Source organism: Mesocricetus auratus, unplaced genomic scaffold (assembly GCF_017639785.1).
Source record: "Mesocricetus auratus isolate SY011 unplaced genomic scaffold, BCM_Maur_2.0 Super-Scaffold_100676, whole genome shotgun sequence".
NCBI lineage: Eukaryota > Metazoa > Chordata > Mammalia > Rodentia > Cricetidae > Mesocricetus > Mesocricetus auratus.
In genome coordinates, this window is record NW_024429266.1 from 158709608 (window position 1) to 158734112 (window position 24505).

At 43.4% G+C, this 24505-nt stretch overlaps 1 protein-coding gene across 5 annotated transcripts in view; it reads left to right on the plus strand.

The window, feature by feature from the left end:
- The first annotated feature begins 9008 nt into the window (after positions 1 to 9008).
- Mitf (melanocyte inducing transcription factor) overlaps positions 9009 to 24505 on the plus strand; it is a 210503-nt gene continuing 195006 nt past the window's right edge. For all 5 annotated transcript variants that reach the window (XM_013114106.3, XM_013114107.3, XM_021227724.2 and 2 more), the window contains exon 1: positions 9009 to 9263. In XM_013114106.3, the coding sequence (XP_012969560.1) occupies positions 9160 to 9263 (104 nt within the window). In that variant the 5' untranslated portion in view covers positions 9009 to 9159. The remainder of the gene's footprint in view (positions 9264 to 24505) is intronic.

The window sequence follows — 24505 nt, forward strand, 5'->3', positions numbered from 1 at the left end:
TCCCTTAGCTCTCAGTCCTGTCGACTCTTTCCAAAGGATCACAAGTTGACACCAACTCTTGAGGCCCTCATACTCTAAAGTCATTTAAGCACCTCCAGATCTCAGCAAAACCTCTTCCAACTTCCTTGTCTAAACTTTGTTCGGCTCCAAGTGGCTCAGGCTTTACAATGCAATTTTATTATTGTTTGTTTAATTTTTTCTTTTATTTTATAGTATAATTACATCATTTCTTACTTTCCTCTCTCCAATATATCCTTCCTTGCTCTTTTCCAAATTCATACCTTTCTTCATTAATTGCTGTCATATGCATATATGTGTATGCATATACATTCTTAAATATAACCTACTCAATCTACATAATGTCACATTATTGTTTTAAAACTATCTTCCTCTAGCCTTTTTTCTAGATTCATGTTGGTGCCTTCGTTTGGACTGCATTTTCTTCCAGTCTGACTTGTTGCTATTATGACACCAAGATCAAATCGGTCAACATTTTAGCATGGAAAGGGAAGGAACTGAGGTGATCCCACAAGTTACTGAGAAACTTTGGATAGTTGATGGCTTCTAGGGAAGGGAGAACCAATTTTCTTTAAGGGTGTGGTATCTAATACGTCAGCCACACTTCAGTGGATGGTCTCACACCCATGAGTTTATGGGCAGCACAAACTGGACTTGTTAGGTTATTTAAAAACAAAACAAAACAAAAAAAAGGCATGGGAAGTTGGGAGGTGATAGTAAATTTAGGAATTTGGGAGGCGTTAGGGCTGACTATGATCAAAATATATTGTATGAAATTCTCTAAGAATTAATAAAAGATTGTGTTAAAAAGGCTCCGAAAGTTTTCACACAAAGGAACTCTCTGGGAGCTAGCTTGGCAGTTAAGGATGCTTGCCACCATGACTGACCACCTACCTAAGTTTAATTCCCAGAACCTACATGGTGGAAGAAGAAAACCAGCTCATGGTAGTTGTCCTCTGTCATTACCATCTGTGGTAGCCCCACGTTGTGGCTACCAATCTGTTGTAGCCTGTCTTTGTGGGGCATCAGTATGATCCAGCTGACGCCCAGTTTGTACCTGGGTGCAGGAGTGTAGATTGAGAAACAGCAGGTAAAGATGCTACAAAAAAAAGAGACACAGGATAGAGTTGGGAGGGCAATTCAGTGAATACCGGATGCCCCAAGTTTATTCTTCAACATTCTTAAGTACCCTAACCAAAAGGGGGGCATACCAAAAGGCTTCTTTATCATGTATAAGAAACAGACTTTTTCCTTTAATTCTCCAAACATTTGGTAACCACATCTTAGACTCAGTTTCCCATTATCTGGTGGTCTTGAGGGTTAAGAGTAACCACACCTCAGACCAAGTCTGTTGTTATTTAGATAAGACATCCTCTACCAAGATCAAAACATCCTACAGTAGCCATGCCTTAGACATTCAGGCCTTATGACGTACTAAGGACAGTTTTGAACTCTCTGACCTTGAGCCAAGATGAAGATGAGCCATCGTTATGGGCCCTGACAATCCTCTCGTCTTCCACACACCAGCCACAGAACGCACCTCATCCTCACACAAATAAATGTAAAAGAGTTTCTTTTCTTTTCCTTTTTTTTTTTAAATCAAGCCAGTTATGGTGGTGCAGTCCTCTGATTCCAGCATTCAGAAGGCAGAGGCAGGCAGAGCTCTGTATGTTTGATGCCAGCCTTGTCTACATAGTTAATTCCAGGACAGACAGAACTACATGGTGAGAGCCTGTCTCAAAAACAAACAATAGAACTCATTGGGAAGCTGGCGGATTCTTGGTCCTCCATCCATGATCTCAGTCTGGCAATCTGCAGTGTGATTGGGATCCCACAGTAACTCTGATGATATCTGCTTATGATAGCACTTTGAGAAAGTTGTCATACTTTCTGCTCTTGCTCTGCACAATGCAACTTTTGCTCCCTGTTCCTTGAATCTCTCTAGTGGCTCTAGAAAATTGTATCAAACTGCACTTGCAAGAGCAAAATACCCGGATGCTGGGAGAGCAGGATCCCCACAGACTCCTTTGCAATAGATGACCACAGGGTTGTCCTGAGTACCTCTGAACATGTAGATGACATTTTGAGCTTGCACTTGATAATTGTTTTTTGAAATAAAATCTAAGCCTATGGTGAAACTCGAAAAGAAATATAATGGATGTGTTACTAAATAATCCTAATGAGTAACGGAACAAATTTACGTAATGGAACTTACCTACACGTTTTTCATGCTCTATCTCTGAACAGGGTGCAGCTTCACTTGTTTTCCTGGGGCAAGACCCACACTTTGGCACAGACTCTCCTGCTCTGGCAAACAGGAATAACATATGCTGGGAAATGTGGCAATCGTGGCTGCTAACCCCTTCCCATCCCTGGCAGCCATTTTCCTTGGCTCGGTTATTTACATTTATTGTTATATGGGACTCTTCTTAGACAACAGGACACCCTCCTGTTCTCTCCTGTGTCCATGAACATATTTTTTCAAAGGTAGAATAAGAGTAAATTCTGGGTGGGCAGTGGTGACGCACACTTTTAATCCCAGCATTTGGGAGGCAGAGGTAGGCGGATCTCTGTGAGTTGGAGACCAGTCTGGTCTACAGAGCATGTTCCAAGACAGCCAGGACCATACAAAGAAATCCTGTCTTGAACAACAGAAACAAAACAAAACAACAACAACAAAAGATTAAGTTCTGTTTAAAAAGGAGTGGGGTTTAGGCAGATTTATGGGTTTTTGTGTATATGGTTCAGTTTATTGCTACCAAGGAAACTGCAAAATAATTAAAATATTTCATATTCTCTGAAGCTGTGAAAGAAAGAGTGTACTGGAAACGAGATAGTGAGGTTCCTTTCAGATTAGGGCACAAAACCTGGACCTACCAATTAAATCGAGCATTGACTTTGGGTTGGACGGTAAAGAGGTGAAGTGGTCAGGACTGTACTGAAATGATTTTGGTGGCTGTGGCCATTTTCTGTCTCCAAATGTGATATTGTGACCGTGTCTAGTGTTTTGGGTGCAAACTGATGTTTACTGTCCAATGGAGGTTTCGGTGGTGGCTCCCTAGCCTAGTTCTATCATGACAGGAGTTACCTACCCAGTTGCTCCTACAGGCAGATTTACATGTTGACTCTGTTGCATTCCCTGAAGGTCCAGAGAGTCTGCATTTCCTATAAGTCTCTTTCTGCTGAACCCACCTTAGCAAATTCCCACTGGCTCTTTTCCTCAAACACTCCATGTACTAATCTGTTTCCACACCTTCCTTGTGTCCCCTCTTATTTTCCTTTGAAGTGACATACTTTTAAATTTATTTTTATCAGAATTTTACTCAGTTAAAAGTCATTATGAGTGCCTATAGAGGTGGTTCAGCCTTTAAGAGTTATTGTCACACAAGCTTGATGGTCTGAGTTTGATCCATAGAACTTGCCTAAGAGTGGAAAGACAAGTGACTCCAGGGAATTGCCATCTGACCTCTACATATGCACCTTTTGGTGTGTTCTCCTCCCTATAATAATAAAGTAGAAGAAATTTAAAATCATTATGACAAAGTCTCCTTTCTTGGAAACACTCGGTCATGGTGACTCAGGAGAAAGCTCACTTGCCGTGCAAGCATAGGGTTCTGAGTTCAATTCCCAGAACCAGAGAGTGAGAGAGAAAGACAGAGAGAGAGAGACAGAGAGAGAGAGAGACAGAGAGAGAGAGAGAGACAGAGAGAGACAGACAGACAGAGAACAGAGAGAGACAGACAGAGAGAGACAGAGAACAGAGAGAGACAGACAGAGACAGAGAGAGACAGAGACAGAGAGAGAGACAGAGACAGAGACAGAGACAGAGAGAGAGACAGAGACAGAGAGAGAGAGAGAGAGAGAGAGAGAGAGAGAGAGAGAGAGAGAGAGAGAGAGAGAGAGAGCCGGACTAGACAGATGGATTGTGATTATAACTTCAGTGCTGATGAGGCAGATGAATCCCTGGGGTTCACTGGCTAAGTACTCTAGCTGAATTGGTGAACTTCAGGACAATGAGACACTGTCTCATAAAACTAGGTGGATGTCACCTGAGGAATGACATGCAAGCTTGACTCTGACCTTTAGACACATATTCAGCCTTACACATGTGAGCACAAACACATTATGTGTGTGAGTGTGTGTGTGTGTGCACACGCACACGCATATGGCAAATTCTTGTACACCATCACCTAACTTCAACACATCAGCATTCATTTATCATTGCTCCTTTCCCCATGCCTTTTGTGATTAGAAAGGGAGGAAACAGTATAAGACATCTCACTTAGAAGTACTTCGTGTGTTCTTCCAAGTTAAGAAATTTAAAAAAATACGGTGATGGAGAGGGTACGATTCAGTGGTAGAATGCTTGTCTATTATGAGGGAGGACCTGGGTTCCATCCCCAGCAAAAAACAAACAAATCAACAACAAAAGCATATTGCCATTATCAGACATAAGGACATTATTCAATTTGGGCTGGTAAGTTTGTTTTAGTGACGGTACCAATGCATTCCACGCAGTGTATTTAGGGGATATTCCTCTTTTTCTGTTTTTAAAAATTGAAGTGTAATTATATCTCCAAAAACTGATGATAATTTTTACTTTCCCCTTTGTTTCATGGTATTTGTTTTTTCAAAACTGTAAAAATAATAGGTCTGGAGAGACAGCTCAGTGGTTTAGAGCCCAGAATTACCAAAACCAGAATAAGGTAAATTCCCAAAGAGGATTTACAGTGATGTTAGGGTCCCTTGTCATTTCCTAAAGAAATTACTATGGCTAAAACATGGTATCATAATGGGCAGAGCCACTGGTAAACTGCTGAAGATTCAGGAAGTCACCTCACATCCATGCACATGCAAACAACCCTAATTAAACTCTGTAAACTATTTAAAGCAGTAAATGTGGAAGTAGAAGAGACCTGTGTTGGGATGCAGAAGGCTCCATAGGGAGTGGGAGAGGATAAGGGAAGGAAATACACAATGATCCTAACCAAGATACATTGTGTGTACATATGTAAATGCCCAATAATAGATCAAAAAGTACTTTAAAAGATGGGACTCTATAATGGTGAGGACGAAGTCACATGCCCACCCCCCCAGGGTGGCATGCAGCACTGTAACAGGTAACCCTGGGAAGGTTTTCTGATCAGAAAATAGAATGAGCCCAAAGAAAAGATGTAAGAGGGGAAAATAGCAGCTATCTGTGTAGTCTGAAGACAATCCCAGCTCATAGCTATACCCCAGAGATCGCTCTGGAAACTGTACTTCAATGTAGAAGAGTCCAGAAGTCTTGAATTTTCTCATTTTTTTCTTAAAGGGTGATCCTTTAGGTCTGGACTATCGTTCGCTGTCCTATACAAAGAATGACATAATGGACTGTTTCATTACAATTAGGCACAATGTTCTTTTATCTGTGTATCCCAAGAAGGAGGTACATAGCTTTTTTTCAGGTTAAAAGACTCACAGTGGGCCATTGTTGGGCCTAAAAAAGCCTGGATGCAAGGCCTAGTGGAACTTCCTAAGCTTGGCTAGATTTTGGCGACCTGTCTCAGCAAAAGAACTAAATAGAGAATTCTCAATAGAGGAGTCTAAAATGGCTGAGAGGCACTTGAGAAAGTGCTCAATATCCCTAGACATCTGGGAAATGCAAATCAAAACAACTCTGAGATACCATCTTACTCCTGTCAGAATGGCTAAAATAAAAAATACTAACGATAGTTTATGCTGGAGAGGTTGTGGAGAGAGGGGAACACTCCTCCACTGCTGGTGGGAGTGCCAACTTGTACAGCCACTTTGGAAATCAGTATGGAGATTCCTTAGAAAAATGGGAATAAGCCTACCACAAGACCCAGCAATTCCACTCTTAGGCATATATCCAAAAGAAGCACATTCATACAACAAGGACATCTGCTCCACTATGTTCATAGCAGTGTTATTTGTAATAGCCAGAACTTGGAAGCAACCTAGATGCCCCTCAACTGAAGAGTGGATAGAGAAAATGTGGTACATTTACACAATGGAGTACTATTCAGCAGAAAAAAAAACAATGGAATCCTGAAATTTGCAGGCAAATGGATGGCACTAGAAGAAACCATCCTGAGTGAGGGAACCCAGTCACAAATGTATGAACTGTCTCATATGTGGATTTTAGATATAGATCTGGTGAGTGCCAGCCTACAATCCCATGGCCAGAGAGTCTGGGAAACAAAACCTTCATTCAGTGGCTGATGGAAGCAGAGGCAGATTCCCACAGCTAAGCACTGAGCTGAACTCCAGAAATCCAGTGACAGAGAGGGAGGACTGATGAGCACAGGGGTTAAGACTGGGCTTGTTTAACCCCCAGAAACAGCTGACCTGACAAGGGTTAGCTCTTGAATCCCAGACTGATGGCTGAGAATCCAGCATGGGGCTGATCAAGAACCCCTGAATGTGGGTGTCAGTGAGGAGGCCAAGGTAATCTATTGGGCCTTGGGTGGTAGATCAGTATTTATCCCTGGCATACAAATGGACTTTGGGTGTCCATCCCACAATGAGAGATGCTCTCTCATCCTGAACTCTTGAGGGAGGGTCTAGGCCCTGCCCTGGATGAAATGACAGACTATGGACACCCCCATGGAGGGCCTCACCCTCCCTGGGGAAATGAGGGGGCATTAAGGGGGTTGGTGGGAGGGTGTGGGAGGAGGGGAGGGAAACGGAGAGGGACCTGGGATTGACATGTGAAGCAACCTTGTTTCTAATTTAAATTTAAATTAAAAACAAAAACACAACTACCTCTGCCCAGCTACTGTTAACGTGGTGGTGGTGGTGGAATATTATTGACCCTCACACCTTACCCCATCCTGAGGTCCCCACCCTCTTTCTCAACCCTGATAAGCACATGCCTGTTACATTAAAGCCAGACTCTGCTTCCACAGGTCTCCCAACTCAGTGTGGTTCTCTCTGGTAATTAGGAGGGGGGTCTGAGTGGTCAACACTCACCATCCTGCTGGACCCGCCCTTCCCCAGTCCTACTTGCCTGAGGGTCCAGCAGGCCATGAGATTCAGACAATGAAGAGGCCCAGTGTTTCTCAATGTGGGACCCAATGGCATTGGGCCAGAAAGCTTGCTGGTGTCATGCACAGTGCTTAGCATCAATGGGTCACACTGGATCAAATTCCTGGAATTGCTCCAAGTCTATCAGTTCTTCCTCCCAATTCCAGCACTGATAATGGAGGACCTGGATGAGATTAGGAGTCTAAATACATATTCCCTTCTTGCTTTCCTTTTCCCTCCCATTACATCACCCCTGAAATCTAATTTCTAGTAGTTCATATATCAAAGAACATCTTGAAGGGTGATTCCAGATATCCTGTCATGTATTATTATTGTAAAGACCTAAAGAAGTATTTGGGGAACTATATTTAGCTACAGAACTTTGGTAATTGCTACCTCAATGCATTGTGCATTTCCCCAGATCCTCAGTTCTCAATCACTCACTCCTATTGGTAATCGTTCTGATATGAAATTTTAAAAAGTGCTTCTTTGTGAGGCAAGAGATGGGAGTGGGTAACTTCCAGGAGGTGCCCAACCACCCGTGTAGACTTCTTAGGGCAATCATTTAATTTATGACTTCTGAAAGTGAAAACAGATGAAGAGACGCTAGTTTGAAAAGAGTGTCTTAAGATGGGCAAAAGAAACAGCCAAAATTAATGTTCTCTGAGCAGTATTTTAATTAACTAGTTAATTAATAGATTGGGTGTGTTTGCATGTGTACATGTGTGGGCACCTGCATGTAGCTGTCAGAAGACAGCTTTCGGGAGTTAATAGTTACCTACTTCCACTTAGGGGTCCTGGGGATCAGTCTCAGTTGCCATGCTTGTGGACAAGCACATTGGCTTACTGACCCATCTTGCCTGCCCAGCAGTTTCACAGATTGCCAGTCTATTTGTCTTACTTTTGACCTTGCAACACCAACTCAAACAGGTTTCCTAATCTCTTATAAATGAGGAAATTGAGGTTTCTAGGATTCAAACTGACCTGCCTAAGATTGCACAGGATTTGTTCGGGGAAATCAGAATTTCTACAATCTTAACGTTGATGTCTCAAAGCAGGGTTTTTTTGTTTTTTGTTTTTTGTTTTTTTTGTTTTTTGGTGATATGAAGAATCCTACCGGAACTAATTAAAAGACAGGTAATGGCTAAAGTGCAGTAATTTAATACATTACCTAGCTCAGTGCCTTGAAGCAGCACAGGCTTCCAAAGTTAGGACAATCTCTCTTGAACTCCCAGCCAGCTGAGAAATTGAAAGCAGACAGCGACGAAGCTGTTTGGTTACTTGGTGCCTTTTAAAATGAACTGAATCCTCCAAGTGCTGCTTTGGATTAAAGGTGACTAATTGGATAAAAGGAAAGGAGCCTTTCAGCTGATGAAGAGTATTGTGAGAGCCCAGACTTGAGTGAGTTCCAGAAAAGGAACGCACAAGAACAACTTCTCCAATAATGTTCTCATTACAAAAGAGTAGTTTCCAACACCCTATTTCAGTTGAGGACAAGATGATGTGTCGCCCCAGCCTGGAGAAGCTATTTTGGGGGGGTTGGGGGGACGAATAGAAAGCCCTTTTATTTTAAAATGGGCTTTAACTCTGAAACTTTTCTAGTGCCAAACCCTTTAGTGTTTTATTTTTTAAAAGAACACTTGGCGTGCTCTCACAGATGTCTGAGTTGGGAGGGACAGTAGAAGACCAGGCTGAGTCCGTTGTTATTAATATTAAACAGCCAGGTCTGTACCCTTGAGACAAACGAGAGGCACGGAGAGGAGCTGCTGACATTGACAAGGAATCCAAACAGGACTTGCAGTATCGGTATACACCACGTTGCCGCTCCCCGGCTTAGTCTTCTGGGAGTTGTAGTCTTTGAGGAAGCTGCTCTCCTGGAGAGCTGGTATGCTCTGCACGGAAGGAACTACAAATCCCAGGATGCATCGGGCTAGGCCCCTCCCGCTCTGGTGTGAGTGTAAACTCACCGCGCCGGGGCGGGTGGCCGGCTAGCGGGCTTAGCCGGGCACTGCGCGGGGTGCGTGGCTTGGGGGACCCAAGTCCCCCCATCTTCGTCAGGTGCCGGGGTTCTGCTCCGAGTTCCAAGCAGTGGAAGACGGGAAAGTGGGAGCCATGCAGTCAGAATCTGGGATCGTGGCGGATTTTGAAGTCGGGGAGGAGTTTCACGAAGAACCCAAAACCTATTACGAACTCAAAAGTCAACCTCTGAAGAGCAGGTGAGTGGTGACAGCTGGAGGGGGGCGCGGCTGGAGGCCCAGGGGCCCCGAGCTTGCTACCCTGGGGCGAGAACCGCCGGTCTGACTAGCTGTGGGACAAGGACCCTGTGCCCTTGCCTTGGGGTACAGGACAACTTGCATCTGGGGTCCTGCTCTCAGATGATTTGCTCGCATCCTAGGGTGTTTGACAGGCACTTGGGGGGCACCATGGGTCTCTTGGAATGGCTCATCCAGGTGCGGGGACCCTCGGATGCACATGCCAGCTGCTGAGTTGAATGGGGGCTGGGGCAGTACCCGGCCGAGGTGGGGTAGGAGAAGCACCGGACACGGGCCGTGACACCCTGACCTGGTGCTACCCAGCTGCAGAGTTTTTCTGAAGATCAGGGCAGACTGAGGGCTCGGAGAGGGAGAGCTTGGAGTGGATGGAGATCCGATGCTCCAGGGAAGCAATAAATTGGCCTGGAGCATTTCCTTGTAGGAGCATCTCCTCTTTAGGAGAGACTACTCGAGGTGGTCTCTAGGCGAAGTTCACCTGGGCTTTTTCTGCCACCTGCCACTCCGGAGCATCTGAGTCTCCTGCCCCCCCCGGGGGGGGCAGTGGGTGGGCGTGTCTCCTCAAGTTCTTAGGAATAGAGCTTCTAGCCAATGCAAAAAGGAGGGAGGGAGGGAGGAAGAAGGGAAGGAAGGAAGGAAGACAAGCTAGATCAGAGGCCTGCGACGGTTGGGAATGATCTCTTTTTGACTGCTACACACGTTTAATTCCCCAGACACTTCAAAAACTTTGGGACTGGAGTGAAGATGCCCTCTGGTCTGGTGCCTCCCACCTCTGTACACCTGCAACACCCTTAGCCTTTGCATCACTGTCCATTGCTATTTGCCTGGCAGTATCGGTTTTCTTCCTTTTTCACTCTTTGATCCCTCTGGATCCCTAGCACTTCTTATGTGTAATGTTTACGGAGAGGGGGGCGGTCCCTGCAATCTGTGATAGCCAAAAGAAGGGCTTTATTTCCACCCGGTGCATTTGTGAGATGAGATGAGGCTGAGGTCGGAAGCATCGTCACTTTGCCCATCAATTGTCACTGGGGTCTAGATGAGTGAGGTTCTCCTTGCAGAGGGGCAGAGGGCCTTGCGCTCAGGGGACTGAAGGACCACGGAGGCAGAAGTGAGGGGTGGAATCCTTGCTTTTGGAGAGAAGGGGGATGAGTCTTAACTGCTGTAAGTGGAGCCAGGTTACTTTCCATCAGGCCTGGGACAGGACCTTGAATCCAGTTAGGTGAACAAACTTTGGGAAGAGCAGATGTCCCTGGCTGCCCTTGCTAAAGCAGGCTTTTTGCACATGCTTGTGGCAGAGTGGAAGGAAATGTGTTAGGCATTGAGATGTATTAATTTGGCCTTTCACTGGTGGCTCCTTTTATAATGGCTATTGTGTATGTGAACATGGATTGTGTGTATTGGGTGCTCAGTGATATTGTGTAAGGGGTATTGTTGGTTATGCTTGTTAGGGCTTTATCTGCATGTGGCTGAAGGGACCAGTGTTTTACTGAGCAGTCCCTGCTTTTGCTTCTATAAGCAAATGCTCACATGGCCAGAATGAGTGTGTGTGTGTATGTGTGTGTGTTCCTGAAAGAAATGAATTAACTGGACTGTTTAGAACATCTTGATAATGGGTAATACATTAAATGAGTTTGAGGGAGTGAGGAAAATATGCTCTGGAGAAAGCCAGTGAGTGCCCTGATACTTATATGGAAGGCTTTGGTTCTGTTCTTTGTCCCAGTCAGCAAGAATAGCACCCAGGAGCACATGTCCTCTGTAGCTATCTGGCTAGCATGGGGAATGAAAACCGTGGGTAAGTGGACATAAAGAGTTTCACATGTTGGTACTAGTCGCAGGTGCCAGATAGGATGGAGGAGACATATGCTCTTTGAAATAAACCAGTTAAATAAAGTCTGTGAATATCTGGAGTGGGTGACATTTCCTTATACTGTTTATGACAGTTGTCCTAATGGTATTGTAATTCACATTTGTTGTGTGACTTTAAATGTGCTTCTTGTGGTTCAGGGTCTTCTCATTGTTTTTAATTTGGAGTCGTTACTAGGGCATCCCTTAAGTCCTGGTTGGGAAAAAGTTGTAATGAGAGTTGCAGACTCTTGTAACAAGGCCATTTATCCATTGTATTGGTTTTTGTTTTTCGAGACAGGGTTCTTCTGTATTGCTTTGGAACCTGTCCTGGAACTCGCTCTGTAGACCAGACTGGTCTTGAACTCACAGAGATCTGCCTGCCTCTGTCTCCTGAGTGCTGGGATTAAAGGAGTGTGCCACCACCACCTAGCTTCCATTGTATTGTTTAGATCAGTGATCTCAATCTGTGGGTCTTGATACCCTTGGGGTTGAATGATCCTTTCCAGGGGATCCATATTAGATAGTCTTCATATCAGATAAATAAATTAAAATTCATAACAATAGCAAAATTGCAGTTATTAAGTAGCTACAAAAATAATTTTGTGGCTGGGGGTCACCATGACATGATGAGCTGTATTAAAGGGTTTAATCAGTAGGAAAGTTGACAACCACTGGTCTAGAATGTTCCAAAATTCACCTATGTCTTGCCTATTTCTCTGCTGTGACACTGACCTAGTCAGTGTCAGTCCTTACCTGGGCTATTGCTTCAATCTCTTAACTCTCTCAGCTACAATATTCTTATTAAAGTCATTTTTTTCTTTTAGGACTGAGACCATGAGTCAGTCAGTAAAGTGCTTGCCACACAAATAAGAGGACCTGAGTTTTATTCCAAAAGCCCATGTGAAGATGCCATGAATGGTGGTTGGCAGTTGTAATCCCAGCACCGGGGAAGTAGAGACGAACTTCTGCCAAACCAGTCTGTCTGAGTTGAAAAGTTTCAGATGAAAGTGAGAGACTCTGTCTCAAAGAAATAAGGTGAAGAGTGACTGAGGAAGGCACCCAAAGTTGACCTCTAGTCTTCACATGGGTATATATTCACACAGACAAACTACCCTGTACACAGTGTACTCGCACATACATGTGAACATGTACACACACACACATATATGTGCACACAAACATAAAATTAAATAAAAAAATACCCACATGCTTTTCAGTCAGAGATTAAATCTGTCTCCCTCTGGAGACCCTTAGTTGTCACTGTGGGAAGAGAGCTGTGCTTAACCTTAAGCAGGTAGAGTGCAGGGATGGGCTAACCTCTCTACGGTACGCAGGACAGCTTCCAGCAAAGGACCCCCTGGACCCTGTGCTAAAACTCAAGATGGACCATGCTGTTCTCTCTGGTCAAAGCCCTCTGTGGCTCTTTTTCTCACACAAGGCAGCCCACGTAGTCAGGCTGCCTACCAGCTCTGACCTTACCTCTTGCCTCTTACCATTCTAGGAAGAGTCGCCGCTCTTCGCTCTTCTACCTCTGGATCTTCATGTGTTGTACTTCCCTCTGCTTGGACCATCCTTTGCCTAGACAGCCACAGTACTCGCTACCCCACCAACTCCTAACCTTTCCCTCACCGTCATTCTCGTGTTCCCTGATTCTCATCACACGGATAGTGTAGCCTTCTGTGGCCATTGTGTTCATAATAACTCGCCCTCCAAACTCTCAGCCTTCCTTTTCTGGCTGTGTCTCTATCATAGTGTTAATGTACACACACACACACACACACACACACACACACACACACACACACACACACCCCACACACACCAGACCTCAGGGCTCCAAGGTGGCAAGGATTTCTCTCCATGGCTTGTTAACTCTGGAGTCCCCAGAATGCAGAACAGCCATTCAGCCTCAGAGCTCTTGAAGTCTCGAGACAGATGATTCCTCACTGTAAAGGACTGTCTAATATACAGAATAATGTCTGGTAGTATGTATTTGGTGAACACATATGGCTTTCTCCTCTAGTATGCCACAATGATATCATGTTTAATTTTTGTTTTTGTACTCACTGTTGTGTTCTTTTAAAAATAATTCCCAGCAGGCGTTTGTCAAGGGTGAATTTCCATATTCTTCACTGAGGTTCAGTCCAGACATTCAACTATGTGTCTGAACTTAAATCCTGTAACCCTCATCTTGGCCTTACTGTCTGGTGAAGTGTCGTAGGAAGAGACACAGTAGAACAAAGGTTCTCATTGTGAATGGTGATTTCCTGGGAATGACGTCGCCACAGTGGGTCACAGAAGAAACAATCACAGTGAATCCAGAGATACACATTGGCAAGTCACATCAGGGCAATGTCCTTGAGCTCCTGGGGACAAGTGGGCGAAGCCTGGAGGTCTTTTGGTCTGGAAAGCAGTACTGCAGAGCACAGTGGTGTGGCCATGGCCTTCAGATGGGTTTACTCTGCAGAAGCCTACACCTCTGTGGCTGCTGATACTCTTTCCTGTGCACACCTAGGAACTGGCTGCATTTTACAAATTCTAGTACTGCTTCAGACAGTATTGAATTTCCTGCAGATTAGAAATGGGAATGTAAGCCAGCATTACGTTAATCATGGCAAGATGGACTGCTGCAGGGGTGCCAAGTGTGGATTCAAGGAGAGGTGTGTGAAGTTTGTATACGCTTGTGGTGAGGTAAGAAACATAGACTATTCTGTTTGTCACAAGCACACTGGTCTTTGCTGAGATTTCCCCCAGTTTTCATGCTAAAAATGCCCCTTTATTTTAGGAAATAATAATCCATGCGTGGCAAAACAAAACTGTCATTCTCAATCTCTGTCTCTCTCCCTCCTTCTCTCTCTCTCCTCCTCGCCCCCACAGCTGGTTGGTTTGTTTGTTTTTTCCTGATCTGTAAGATCTTCAGGGACAATTAGCATACAGCCCGAAAGCCTTGCTTTGTCATTGTATTTTCCCCGAACTAGCCTGGTAATCTCTAGTTTAGTTTCCTCATCTAGCAAATAGTAGCTTCCTTCCAGAGACTCAGAAAATGAACAGTGACACTAACTTTGGGAATGGTGCTGGCACACAGTCATCACTCACCAAATGTGAATGCATGTCAGAAAATGAACAGTGACACTAACTTTGGGAATGGTGCTGGCACACAGTCATCACTCACCAAATGTGAATGCATGTGGCTCTTGTTTTCCTTTTTCTTAGTGTGCTCCGACATTCTGGAATGTGTTTTTATTTAGTAGATTGTGGCTCACTTCTCTAAGGCAAGTCTTGTTATGTAATAAAACTTCCTCAATCTTGCAAATTCTTTTTTGCTTTTCTTCTAACAAAGGGTTTAGAACTTTTTATTTCTAACATTTTATATTTTTAAACCATCTGATAATGGTTTATTTCTGTGGGTTAAAAACCTGGCATCAGCACACACATAAAAGTCTATAATCAGCATGTATTTTCAAGTCTGAGTACACTGAAATTAATAGCTGTAACAATGGCTGACAGGTGGTTAGTATGTGCCATGTGCCAATCCCTGTTCAGAGTGTTTTATATGAATAAGATGTCCTTAATCTCAGGCTTATGAGATGGCCCAGCTGTTGAAGGCTAAGGCTCACAACCAAAAAGAAAAGATATATTTAATCTTTGCAAAACCCAAGGAAGTGCTACAAACTAACAACAAAGGTGGTACTAACTATGATGTTACAATTATCTAGTCCTGACTATGTTCCAGGAATCTCTTCTGAACATAACAATTAATTCTCACTTAAGCCTTAGGCATCTGTATTTTTATTTCCCACTTTTTTTCCAGAGAAGCAACCTGAGGCATACCAAATACTAGTTAGGGCCCAGATTTGGACAGAGGCAGTGCAGTTGGATCCCCAGGCTCTTGTCAACTAGTGTGCACTGTCCTGTATAAGGCAGTGTGTGTGATTATGCAGAATTGAAGCTGTAGCCAAAACTCCCAGTGGGGTAAGGGGTAGAGAACATGTCCATCCAGTGACCATACAAGGCAGAGCATGGCCTGATATGGACATCAGCAATGGGAGTTTATTTATTAGAGGAGCCAGAATTGGTGTGGAGTGGAGCAGTGGTTCAGTGAGCGAATGAGGGAATTTGAATTTGACCTTCCAAATGGAGGAATACTCAAACAGCTGAGAAGGCATGGGATGCATGGAGGGCTTGCTCCTCAACGCTAGCAGGCACTGAACATGGTCTGGAAGGTTTGGGAGCCACATTAGTGTTGTGACTATGTCTTGGCCACTTACCTAGTACATCTGGCTTCAAGATGCCTGATGTCGTGGAATCTCAATTAACCTATAAGATGGGACCAATAGACCTTATCTTCTTGAGACTGGTACATGTTTTAAAATAGAGGCAAAAAGATGTGTATATGCTTTGCATAGATGTTTGGCCATTGATAGCCGATTTTTCTTTTCTGGTGGAACTGCACTGTAGCCTTGTCTCCTCTTAACAATAACTCAGCTCCTATAGGCTCAGAAGCAAACTAGTCAAGACTGAGGTGCTTCAACCCGGCAGATGTTCCAGCCTCATTATGCAGATGAGCTTTTCGATATGATTAGACGGAACACTTGATTAAAGTGGGATTCTAAGTGTTGGTTTTGCCTGTTATTGGAGATTTCCTCTTCCCGAGTGCCGCTATTTATAGAGTTTCTTTAAGTGTTCATATGTTTAATTCCCTTTGAGTTCTGCAGTGCAGTTTGCACGAGCTGATGTTTAGATCTGCTCCAGTTGTGCAAGAAGTGGAAAATACCCTTTTTTTAGAACAGGTCACGTGTGCTTGCTGTCAGGAATAGGACCTCAGTGTAGAAAAATGTATCTCAGGACAAATCAAAGTTACTAAATTTCGCTCTCCAACTGCTTTGTTTCAGAACTGGCAGTATTAGGATAAATAACAGAAAAAAATATCCTGGGTTACTATTCTTTTTTTGGTCATCTGTCAAGGACAGCAAGAAAGAGTTGTGTTTGTTTTGGTGTGTGTGATTCTGTGAGTAGCAAGTATAAAATGTGCTGTACTGTTAGGTTTGTCTCATCAAAGTAAATCATAAAAATATGTTTAAGCACTTTCCAAGTGTGGAGGAAGTGATCAAGAAGGCAGGTCAGAGACAGTAACTGTGGCCACTGCAAGCTTTTGGTATTAGCATGACAACTTTACAGTTTATCTAGAGGCTTTTCTGTTTCTAAATACTGTGGGACCAAGACACTCAGTCTATACCTCTGTTGAGACTGGAGGGCTGGGCTCTCCACTGGAAACTCCCCTCCCTGTTCTGCTACTAGCATTTCCCGAGGCCTACTTTGGCTTCTTATTAGTAAATTCACTTCTCCAGGTTGCATCTTAAATATGGGTTCCTTGTTTCTTGGCTTCATTGTTTTCTCCCGTGTTGGGTCAAGCATGTTGTGGAGGATAACGGGGTGGTCCCTTGCAGTGTTCACAGGAGGCCCTTGTCTTGAGATTCCAGTGATGAGCCTCTTGTCTGTCACCATCCCTTCCTGGTACTTCTCAAGTGCTGGGTGCTGTGGTCCAGGTACACAGGCACAACAGAGGGGACCGTAGTGGTGGTTTTCCATCCCAGCTAAAAGCTGAGTCAGGGTGGGCTGAACAGCAGAGCTCCGGCAGAGGGGAGTAAAGGTAATTGGTGAGAAGAAGTCACAGGGCTGAATGTCATACCTCAACTCCAGGAGGGCTCTCTTGTGGCTCCCCAACCCCTGCCCCCCCCCCCCCAGTCACTCAGTGTTGTTGAGCAGAAGAAACATAGCTGCGAGGTCAGAAGGACCCGGGCCTATTTGTTTTTCTTCTTAAACACTGCCTCCCTCCCCCCATTTTTTCCCTCCTTACAATAGTTATGTATTAAGTATTCCACTGTATCTGGCTCTTGCTGGCTTCAGGGAATGAAATGGAAATTAGATAGCCAGAGATTTTTACTAGCACCGTGCCTCCATCTTGGCAGTAGGGACCTCTAAGTTAATAATGAACCACAGAAACGAACAAGGCGATTTTTGGTAACTGCTATGGCGTGTGACTGAGAAAGAAGCAGGCTGTTTGAGGTCGGAAGGCCAGGGAGGGCTTGGTGAAATAAGTGCTTCTGAAGTAAGACCTGACATGATGAAGAATGCCCGATATAACGGTACACACATCTTGGTGCTAACACTTACCAGATGTGTGACTTTAAATAGGTGACCCAGCCTCTCTGAGCTTGAGGTTCCCTCTCGAAGTAAAACAACTACTTTGCCAAATCTCTACAAAAATAAAAGGTGTAATGTATAAAAAGCAGCTAGCATCAGTTTGGTGCTAAGACTTATTGAAGGTAAGATGTGAAAACTGGAGAATGAATAGACATTAATCTTTGTTAGGAGTATTTATAGCTTGGTTTTGAATTTTTTCTTAGTAGTGGATGAATCAAGTTTCCCACTTGTCTTTGTAAAGTTAACCCTGGACTAAGAGTGGAGGTGGTCTTGCCTTTTATTTTTTATTATTTATTTATTACTATCTTTTATTTCCTTCAGAATTGTCTGGCTCCATGTTGTTGTGCCCGCTGTGTCTTCTTCACAGATGCCACGTCTGACCCTGCCTGGCCTAGGGCTGGGCCTTGGGTTGGACTTGGGGTTCCTTTTTTGGGTGTACAGGTGAGGTGTGAGTAAAGGAGGATTCAACAGCAAATTTCACAAGATGTGCCCATCCTCCTGATTCCCAGCCCTGGGTCTCAGCCTTGGACCATGCTCTCAGTTTGATGTGTTAGTGTTGGTGTGGAAGTGAAAAGAAGAAGCTGACTTCCCACGCTCTGCCCAGCTCTCACCAGCCTTGACTTCCACAGACTGTAGCTGCTAAAGTGACCACTTTGAAAATAGTTGTTTTCAGAAGTCATTTGGATTTTGTTATCTGTGTTCTTTCATTCACATGCCTGTGGAATGGCGACTTTCAAAAGGAAATACTAGTGAGAAAGCAAGAGTTTCCCATCTAAATCATTGAGTTTGGGTCTAGGGGCAGGCGCTGAGAAGACACCAGTTCTTCTCTAAGATGCTGTGGCTCATTGAGCAATTTCAGGAAGGCGTGTGTGGGCTTCGTTTTCCCTCCTCTGCCCCTTCCCCAAAGTGAGTCACTTGCTGAATCATTCACACTCATTCCCTCACTTTCCATCTGACCAAGGACATCATTGGGAAAGTGCTTTCCTGCCCGATAGAATATTCCCAGCTTATATTTGTAGACTATGTATTTTCATTGGATGGAGTTTGGCTTGTCTAGAAGATGTGAGGCAGGGAAGATTTCTTTAGCATAATGGCTGGGGTTATGTCTGAATTTACAAAGTGACAGTCTGCTGAGGATGCTGTGTTTACTTTGGCCCCTTTTTACATGGAAATTAGAAACATGGCTTTCTTGTTTAGCTCAGGCACCAGAATCATAGAGGTAAATTCTGCCAGAGGACCTAGGTGATACATGATCCCATTGTTCTTTTGGTGTGAACAAGGTCTCTCCTGAACTAGCAGAGACAGCACTCTGAAGTTAAGTTGGTGAGGCCACACATGAGTATGTCCCTTGTGGTCAAATCTCAGCTACCCTTCCATCAAAAGGCCTGAGTACATTTTATCTTTCAGTTTTCTGCAGAAGTGAAGTGAGTTCCTCCAGTGTCAGCTCTCCCCAGTTGTATTTCTGAGCCTGCAGAGTGATACAGTACAAATTTAGTACATTGGTCAGTAGAACCCTTTGGAACCTATTCATCATGCTTTTGGCTGAGAATGACTGAGAATAAACATTACGATACTATGACCAGTTAGACTCCTTTATTTGCAGAGCAGTAGGGTAACTTCAGCTGTGCATTCTTGAAAAGTGTATTTATTTTTACAATAGCCTAGGTGAAGCAAGCCCAACAAATATGAGCAGCTCACACAATTCCTTGTGACAAGTCAAATGCAATCCGTTTGCTGCAAGGAAACACACGTGGAGAGCAATTTGAGAAGCTGGCCACTGACTGGAGTGTCCTGGACAATCAGACTGCAGACTTTTTGGAACCACACCTTGCATCATTCATCCTACCATGATAATTTCCCCCTGTCATTCCACTAATAATATTTTATCTAGGTAAATGCTAGGTGAGTAAATGGTGAATGATGGGAGCTTGGAATGCAGTTCCAGTGATGCAGATTGCAGAGGGAAGCGTTACTTACAGCTGTTGAGTTAGAAGTGAATGAGAGGGCTGATTGGACTTCCTTGGTCATCACAGCAAAGTCACTGAAATGTACAATTTAACGGAAGCCAAGTGACAAAGACAATTAGTTGAATTTTTTGGGGGGGCATGTTAATTTTTACTCTGTGGTACTGCAGTGACTCTGGACAGTCTTTTCTTTGTAACCCCCTTTTGCCTCTCTTGATTCCACACACTTGACAGAATACTAGTTCATTTTCACTGGCAGCCAGCATCTTTTCCTTTATACATTTCTTCTACTAGATAGTTTCATTTCACTTATGAACATTCTCTTTCCCAAGTTCAGTCCTTTTCACATGCTCAGTCCTTGTAGTTGAGTTTTATGGTAGACACCTGGTCCCATGTCCTTGTCATAGGATTTGTTTTCAGGGATGTTCTGACTAGTAAACCCTAAATGGATCCCAAGATTTCCTTGGATACTGCCATATCACTCATGTAGCTCCACTAAAGAACTTTCTAGAGAGAATTTCCCTCCTTCCTTAAACAAACAAACAGGTGATGGTTTTTTATCAGTGATTATTATTTATCTCTGACATGCCAATACAAGCAACACTCCATGATTTTTACTAAAAGCCTTCTGTGTCAGAATTTTTCATTGTAAAATATCAATCTAAGAATAACTTAACAAAGAAGTATGGAATTTATGGAATTGATCTGAACAGTGGTTTTTAGTAAGTGTGCCCCATTCAGCTATATTATCTCTTGAGGACTCCTGGAATGGTCCACCTCCCTTTCTGATCTAGTAGCTCAGGATAGGTCTGAGAAGTCATATTTTTTACAGGTTTGTAACTGTACTCTGGTAAGGGACTGGAGGCAGGTGTCATGCTTTGAAAACCATTGCCATGGAGAGGAGGTGGTAGAGAGTAATTTTGCTCAATGAGCTTGAAATTGCAAAGATGTTGATTATAAATAATGTATAATGACAAGGTTGGTCCCTGTCAGATGACAGAATATTCAAATTAATCATGTTTAATTAGAAAAGGAAATTGATGGTTAAATGACACAAAAGCCCAGGGATATGGATGGCAGGTTTATCCAAGAGTTTGATTTTCGAGTGGCTTGCAGTTCACCTATCTTTGCCCTGCTAATGACTGGCTCAGATCTCAAAATGGGGGTAGTTTCTTCTCAACTCTGCGAGGGTGGAACTGGAAGCAGACTGAAGAAGTCACTTGACTGAGAGATTGGGTTGAGAAACAGGGTGATGGTGGTTTGGGGCACGTCCACATGACCGAATTGTTTTCCACAAAACTTCTGCTGAATAAAACTTGAAATACGACTGTTGGTCTGTTTTCCCATCTCTAATGAATTCCAGACAGTTTGTAGAGTGTGGGAGCTTCCAAAACAGAGGGGTGGAATGACTGGGCTGAGCCAGTGTTCCTTCTGTCACACACAAGGCTGCCCTGACAAAGCAGACTCTTCCTTTTTGTTCTAAACCTCACCACACTGCTCATTCCTACGATTGGGGGGGTGGGGGTGAGGGTAGGGTGGAAGACTGTGAGAAGGAAGGTCAGGGCCTGACAAGACAAATTAAGTCCATAAGAAAGTTCCAGACTCTGGATTTACCAGAAATGCAACCTGCCCTTGTTTAATCCACTTAGAACCAAATGTTTTGAATTTTGTGTTTTTGCTGTTGTTGCCCAGTGAACTTCTCCAGAGAAAGATCCCTCATCTGTTCTGACCATAAACCAGTTAAGAGTTTTCACCACCACTTCAGAAAGTCTAAATTTAGGAGAAGGTGGACTTGAACTGAAATTCCATTTTTGCCACCCTTTAGCTGAGTACCCTGAGCATGTTATCCCTGGGGCCCCAGTTCCAGTACAGGACTGAAAGGAGTATAATGAATGGGTAACAACACAGTATGAAATTATAGGGTAATTATGTGAATTCACAGAGATTTGTAGGGTCTTGGTACAGAACTCAGTCAGTTAATGCTTGATATGCAAGCATGAGGACCTGTGTTCGGTCCCCAGAACCTATGAAAAAAGTAGGGTGTGGTGGCATGCATTTGTAACCAGGTTTTGGGAGATGGAAATAGGTGGATCTAGGGGCTAGCTTGATAGAGAGTTCAGCCTACCTAGTAAGCTCTAGGTCAATGAAAAGGAAGATGGTCTCCCACCCCATACGTACACAGAATAAGTGGATAGCATCTGAGGAACCATGCCTGAAATTGGCCTCTGATTTCCATATGCACATGTGTATACATATCCCCCATATATGTATCTGTACACATATGGACTTTCCCACATACACATTGAGAAATGTGAAGAAATATGTGAGTGTAGTCATATGTCCAAATCCTAGCTGTTAGTCCTTTCCAGTTAACCTTCATACATGTCATCAGTTAGGTTTTTGACATGAAATGAACTTTTAGTTTTGATACCATAGTAAGGAGGGAATGACTCAAGGGCGGGCAGGACGAGAAGTAGGTCCATAGAAAAGGCCTGAAATAATCACCATGTTGGGTAATCAGTATTGGGATATTTGAGAGTTGATCCAGGTCAAATAGTGGGGAATGGTGGGATGCCTCAGAGGGAGATGTTTGAGGCTGGCAGGAGCTGTTTACATGCAAGGCGTTACCCTTTGTGGCCAGCACAGTCTTTGTCTTTATCAACATGTTTCCTTTCATCATAATTATAGAGCATGGCTGGGTGGAGGATGCATAAGAAGAGGCACTAATTGGAGTTGTGCAATATCATGGCAGCTCTGTGTCTGAACAGACTCCTGTGATTGCTAACTGTCCTGATCCTGTCTTGTCTATGGTGACTTCCTTATTTCTGGTCACACATGCCACACTTTCATCTGTTTAGGTAGTCATATTCATCCAATATCAGGCAGAAGACCTCACATGTCCAAACTTGAGGATCTTTCTATCTTCCTATGTACCTGAGGAGTTTAGAAACAGAGTTTGAAATGTTCTCCTCCTACACCAGTATGACTACATTTCTTGGCCATTGCAACTTTTTTCTCTTGAATGTGGTGGTTAGCTTCGTGTTTAGAAAATAGAAATGAGTTAAACTGAGAAGTAACTGTCCTTGGGAGAACAGTTTCATTACACACTAGGTATATGTAAAGGCCTTTATCCGTTGGTGTTCAGCCATGTTCCTGGGTACCAGCATGCTTATCCCTTTAATTTTGTGAAATGAGAGGATAGCTAGTAAAAGGTTCCAACAGATTCAGACATGGTAGTGCACACCTCGGATCCAAGAACCCAGGAAAATCTTGAATTCTAGGTCACATGGGCAACATAACAAGACCCTGTCTCAGAAAACCAAACCAGATCAAGGCAAAACAGAACAAAAGACTTCATTGTATGTCATCTGTGATGTCAGGTGTAACTGTTACTCACTCTGTGCTGTTTATTGGCCATCCTTGCCCATTATGGCAGTTTGTGCTATCTGTGCCAGTCCTGGTGTCTTTGCAATGAAAGTTTATTGTCTTGCATGAAAATGGAAGAAAGGGAAAGTCATCGAAATGTTCGTCTGGAGGAGCTGTTGATTTTTCCATTGCTCTGACACTGCTAAGTGCCTCAGTCACAATTGGATTTTCTAGGGCTTCAACACTCCGACTATATGGTTGATCTTCAAATGTGTATGGGTATATACAACAAAGTTTTGAGTCCATACTAGTCCTAAATGAATTGAGGAGTCTTTCATACCTCTTCCCTCAAGATGGAGCATGAGAGTCAAATCCTTGGTGGGGCTAGGGAGAATGAGGAGAGGGAAGACAGAGGGAATGCAGGAGAAGCAGATGGTGTAGAAATGCTGGTGTAGATAGTTCTGAAGTACCCAAGTCTGGCTCACTCAGGGCCTGGAGCTTGTCGGTGGTGATTTTGATTTCCTCCTATATCAGAAACAAACATATTATAGTTATCAACAGTCATTATTGTAAACATTAGCTGAGTATCTGTTATTAGTGCTTGAGATTCTTCTAGAAGGAAGGAGAGAGAAGCTATTTTCAGACACACAATTTATTAAAACAAGAAACACAAAAAGCCACCAGTAATAACAACAGCAGCGCATCTAGCATTTTTACAACTCTTATTATAGCCTGTGTCTTAAATAGTAGTTTGACTTGCCTTTCTTGTGTGTTTGAGTACTATAGTCCTATAAAAAGTGTGTGTGTGTATGTGTGTGTGTGTGTGTGTGCGCGCGCACGCACGTGTGTGTACACTTGCACACATGCTCACTTTAGTCCTAGGATGAGGAAGATTACCTTTGTAATTTTCTTCTACACTTTTCTGTGTTAGAAATTGAATTGCCAAGAATGAATAATTTATACCTTTGTGAATTTTGAAAACATCAAGTCATCTGCTACCCAACAGGTATGGTATGAGATGTTTAAAATGTTTTTATAATGTAATTCTCACATGAGATTAGCTGGCTTCTCTTTTATAGTTGAAGAAACGGAGACTTTCCTGTCTTCTTTTCTTTGGATATGCTAGGCCGCTCAAATAAAGATGATATCAAGATTTAAATGTAGGAAGGTCCAACTTGGGCGCTCACTCTACGGTGGGTGCTGGCTATGTTGTGGTTCAGAGGGAGTGGCAGGTGTGAGCAAGGGTGACAACTCATTGCTTTTGGAATGGAAAGAGGACTAGGTTTCTGATGAAGTAAAGACCAATGACTCAGGGTGTGTCTGAACATTTGAATCCAAGATAAATAGATCTGTGTATTAAAGGTGCTCGAAGCATGCTTGGATAAAAAGCCATTTGTTTTCCAAGTTGCTTCTGAAGAAGGAAGGGGAGATAGGTTGTGATGGTTCTCACAGAAGATAAGATGTTGGCTCCTTAATCATTCTCATGGGTATGGTGGGTAAGTTTAGGTTTCCCTGGTTATTAAAGCTGTTCCTTGAATGTTGCTTCCTGTATAGCTTCAAACAGACTTCTTATTCACACACACCCAGTATCGTGTTCCTCCATTGAACATGTACTTTCTAACATCTTGATGTTTTTCACTAATTTCTCTTACCCACTGCCCCCCCTAACAAAAAACTTGTTAATTGCTTTTCATGTGTGCCTTCATAAAGTTGTAGCCAGTCTGTTCCCTTTTGGACTGTTTATCTTTGACATGCCAGAGTTCTTGAAACATCATAATGTTGTGTAATGAGCATAACTTCTGCCTTAAC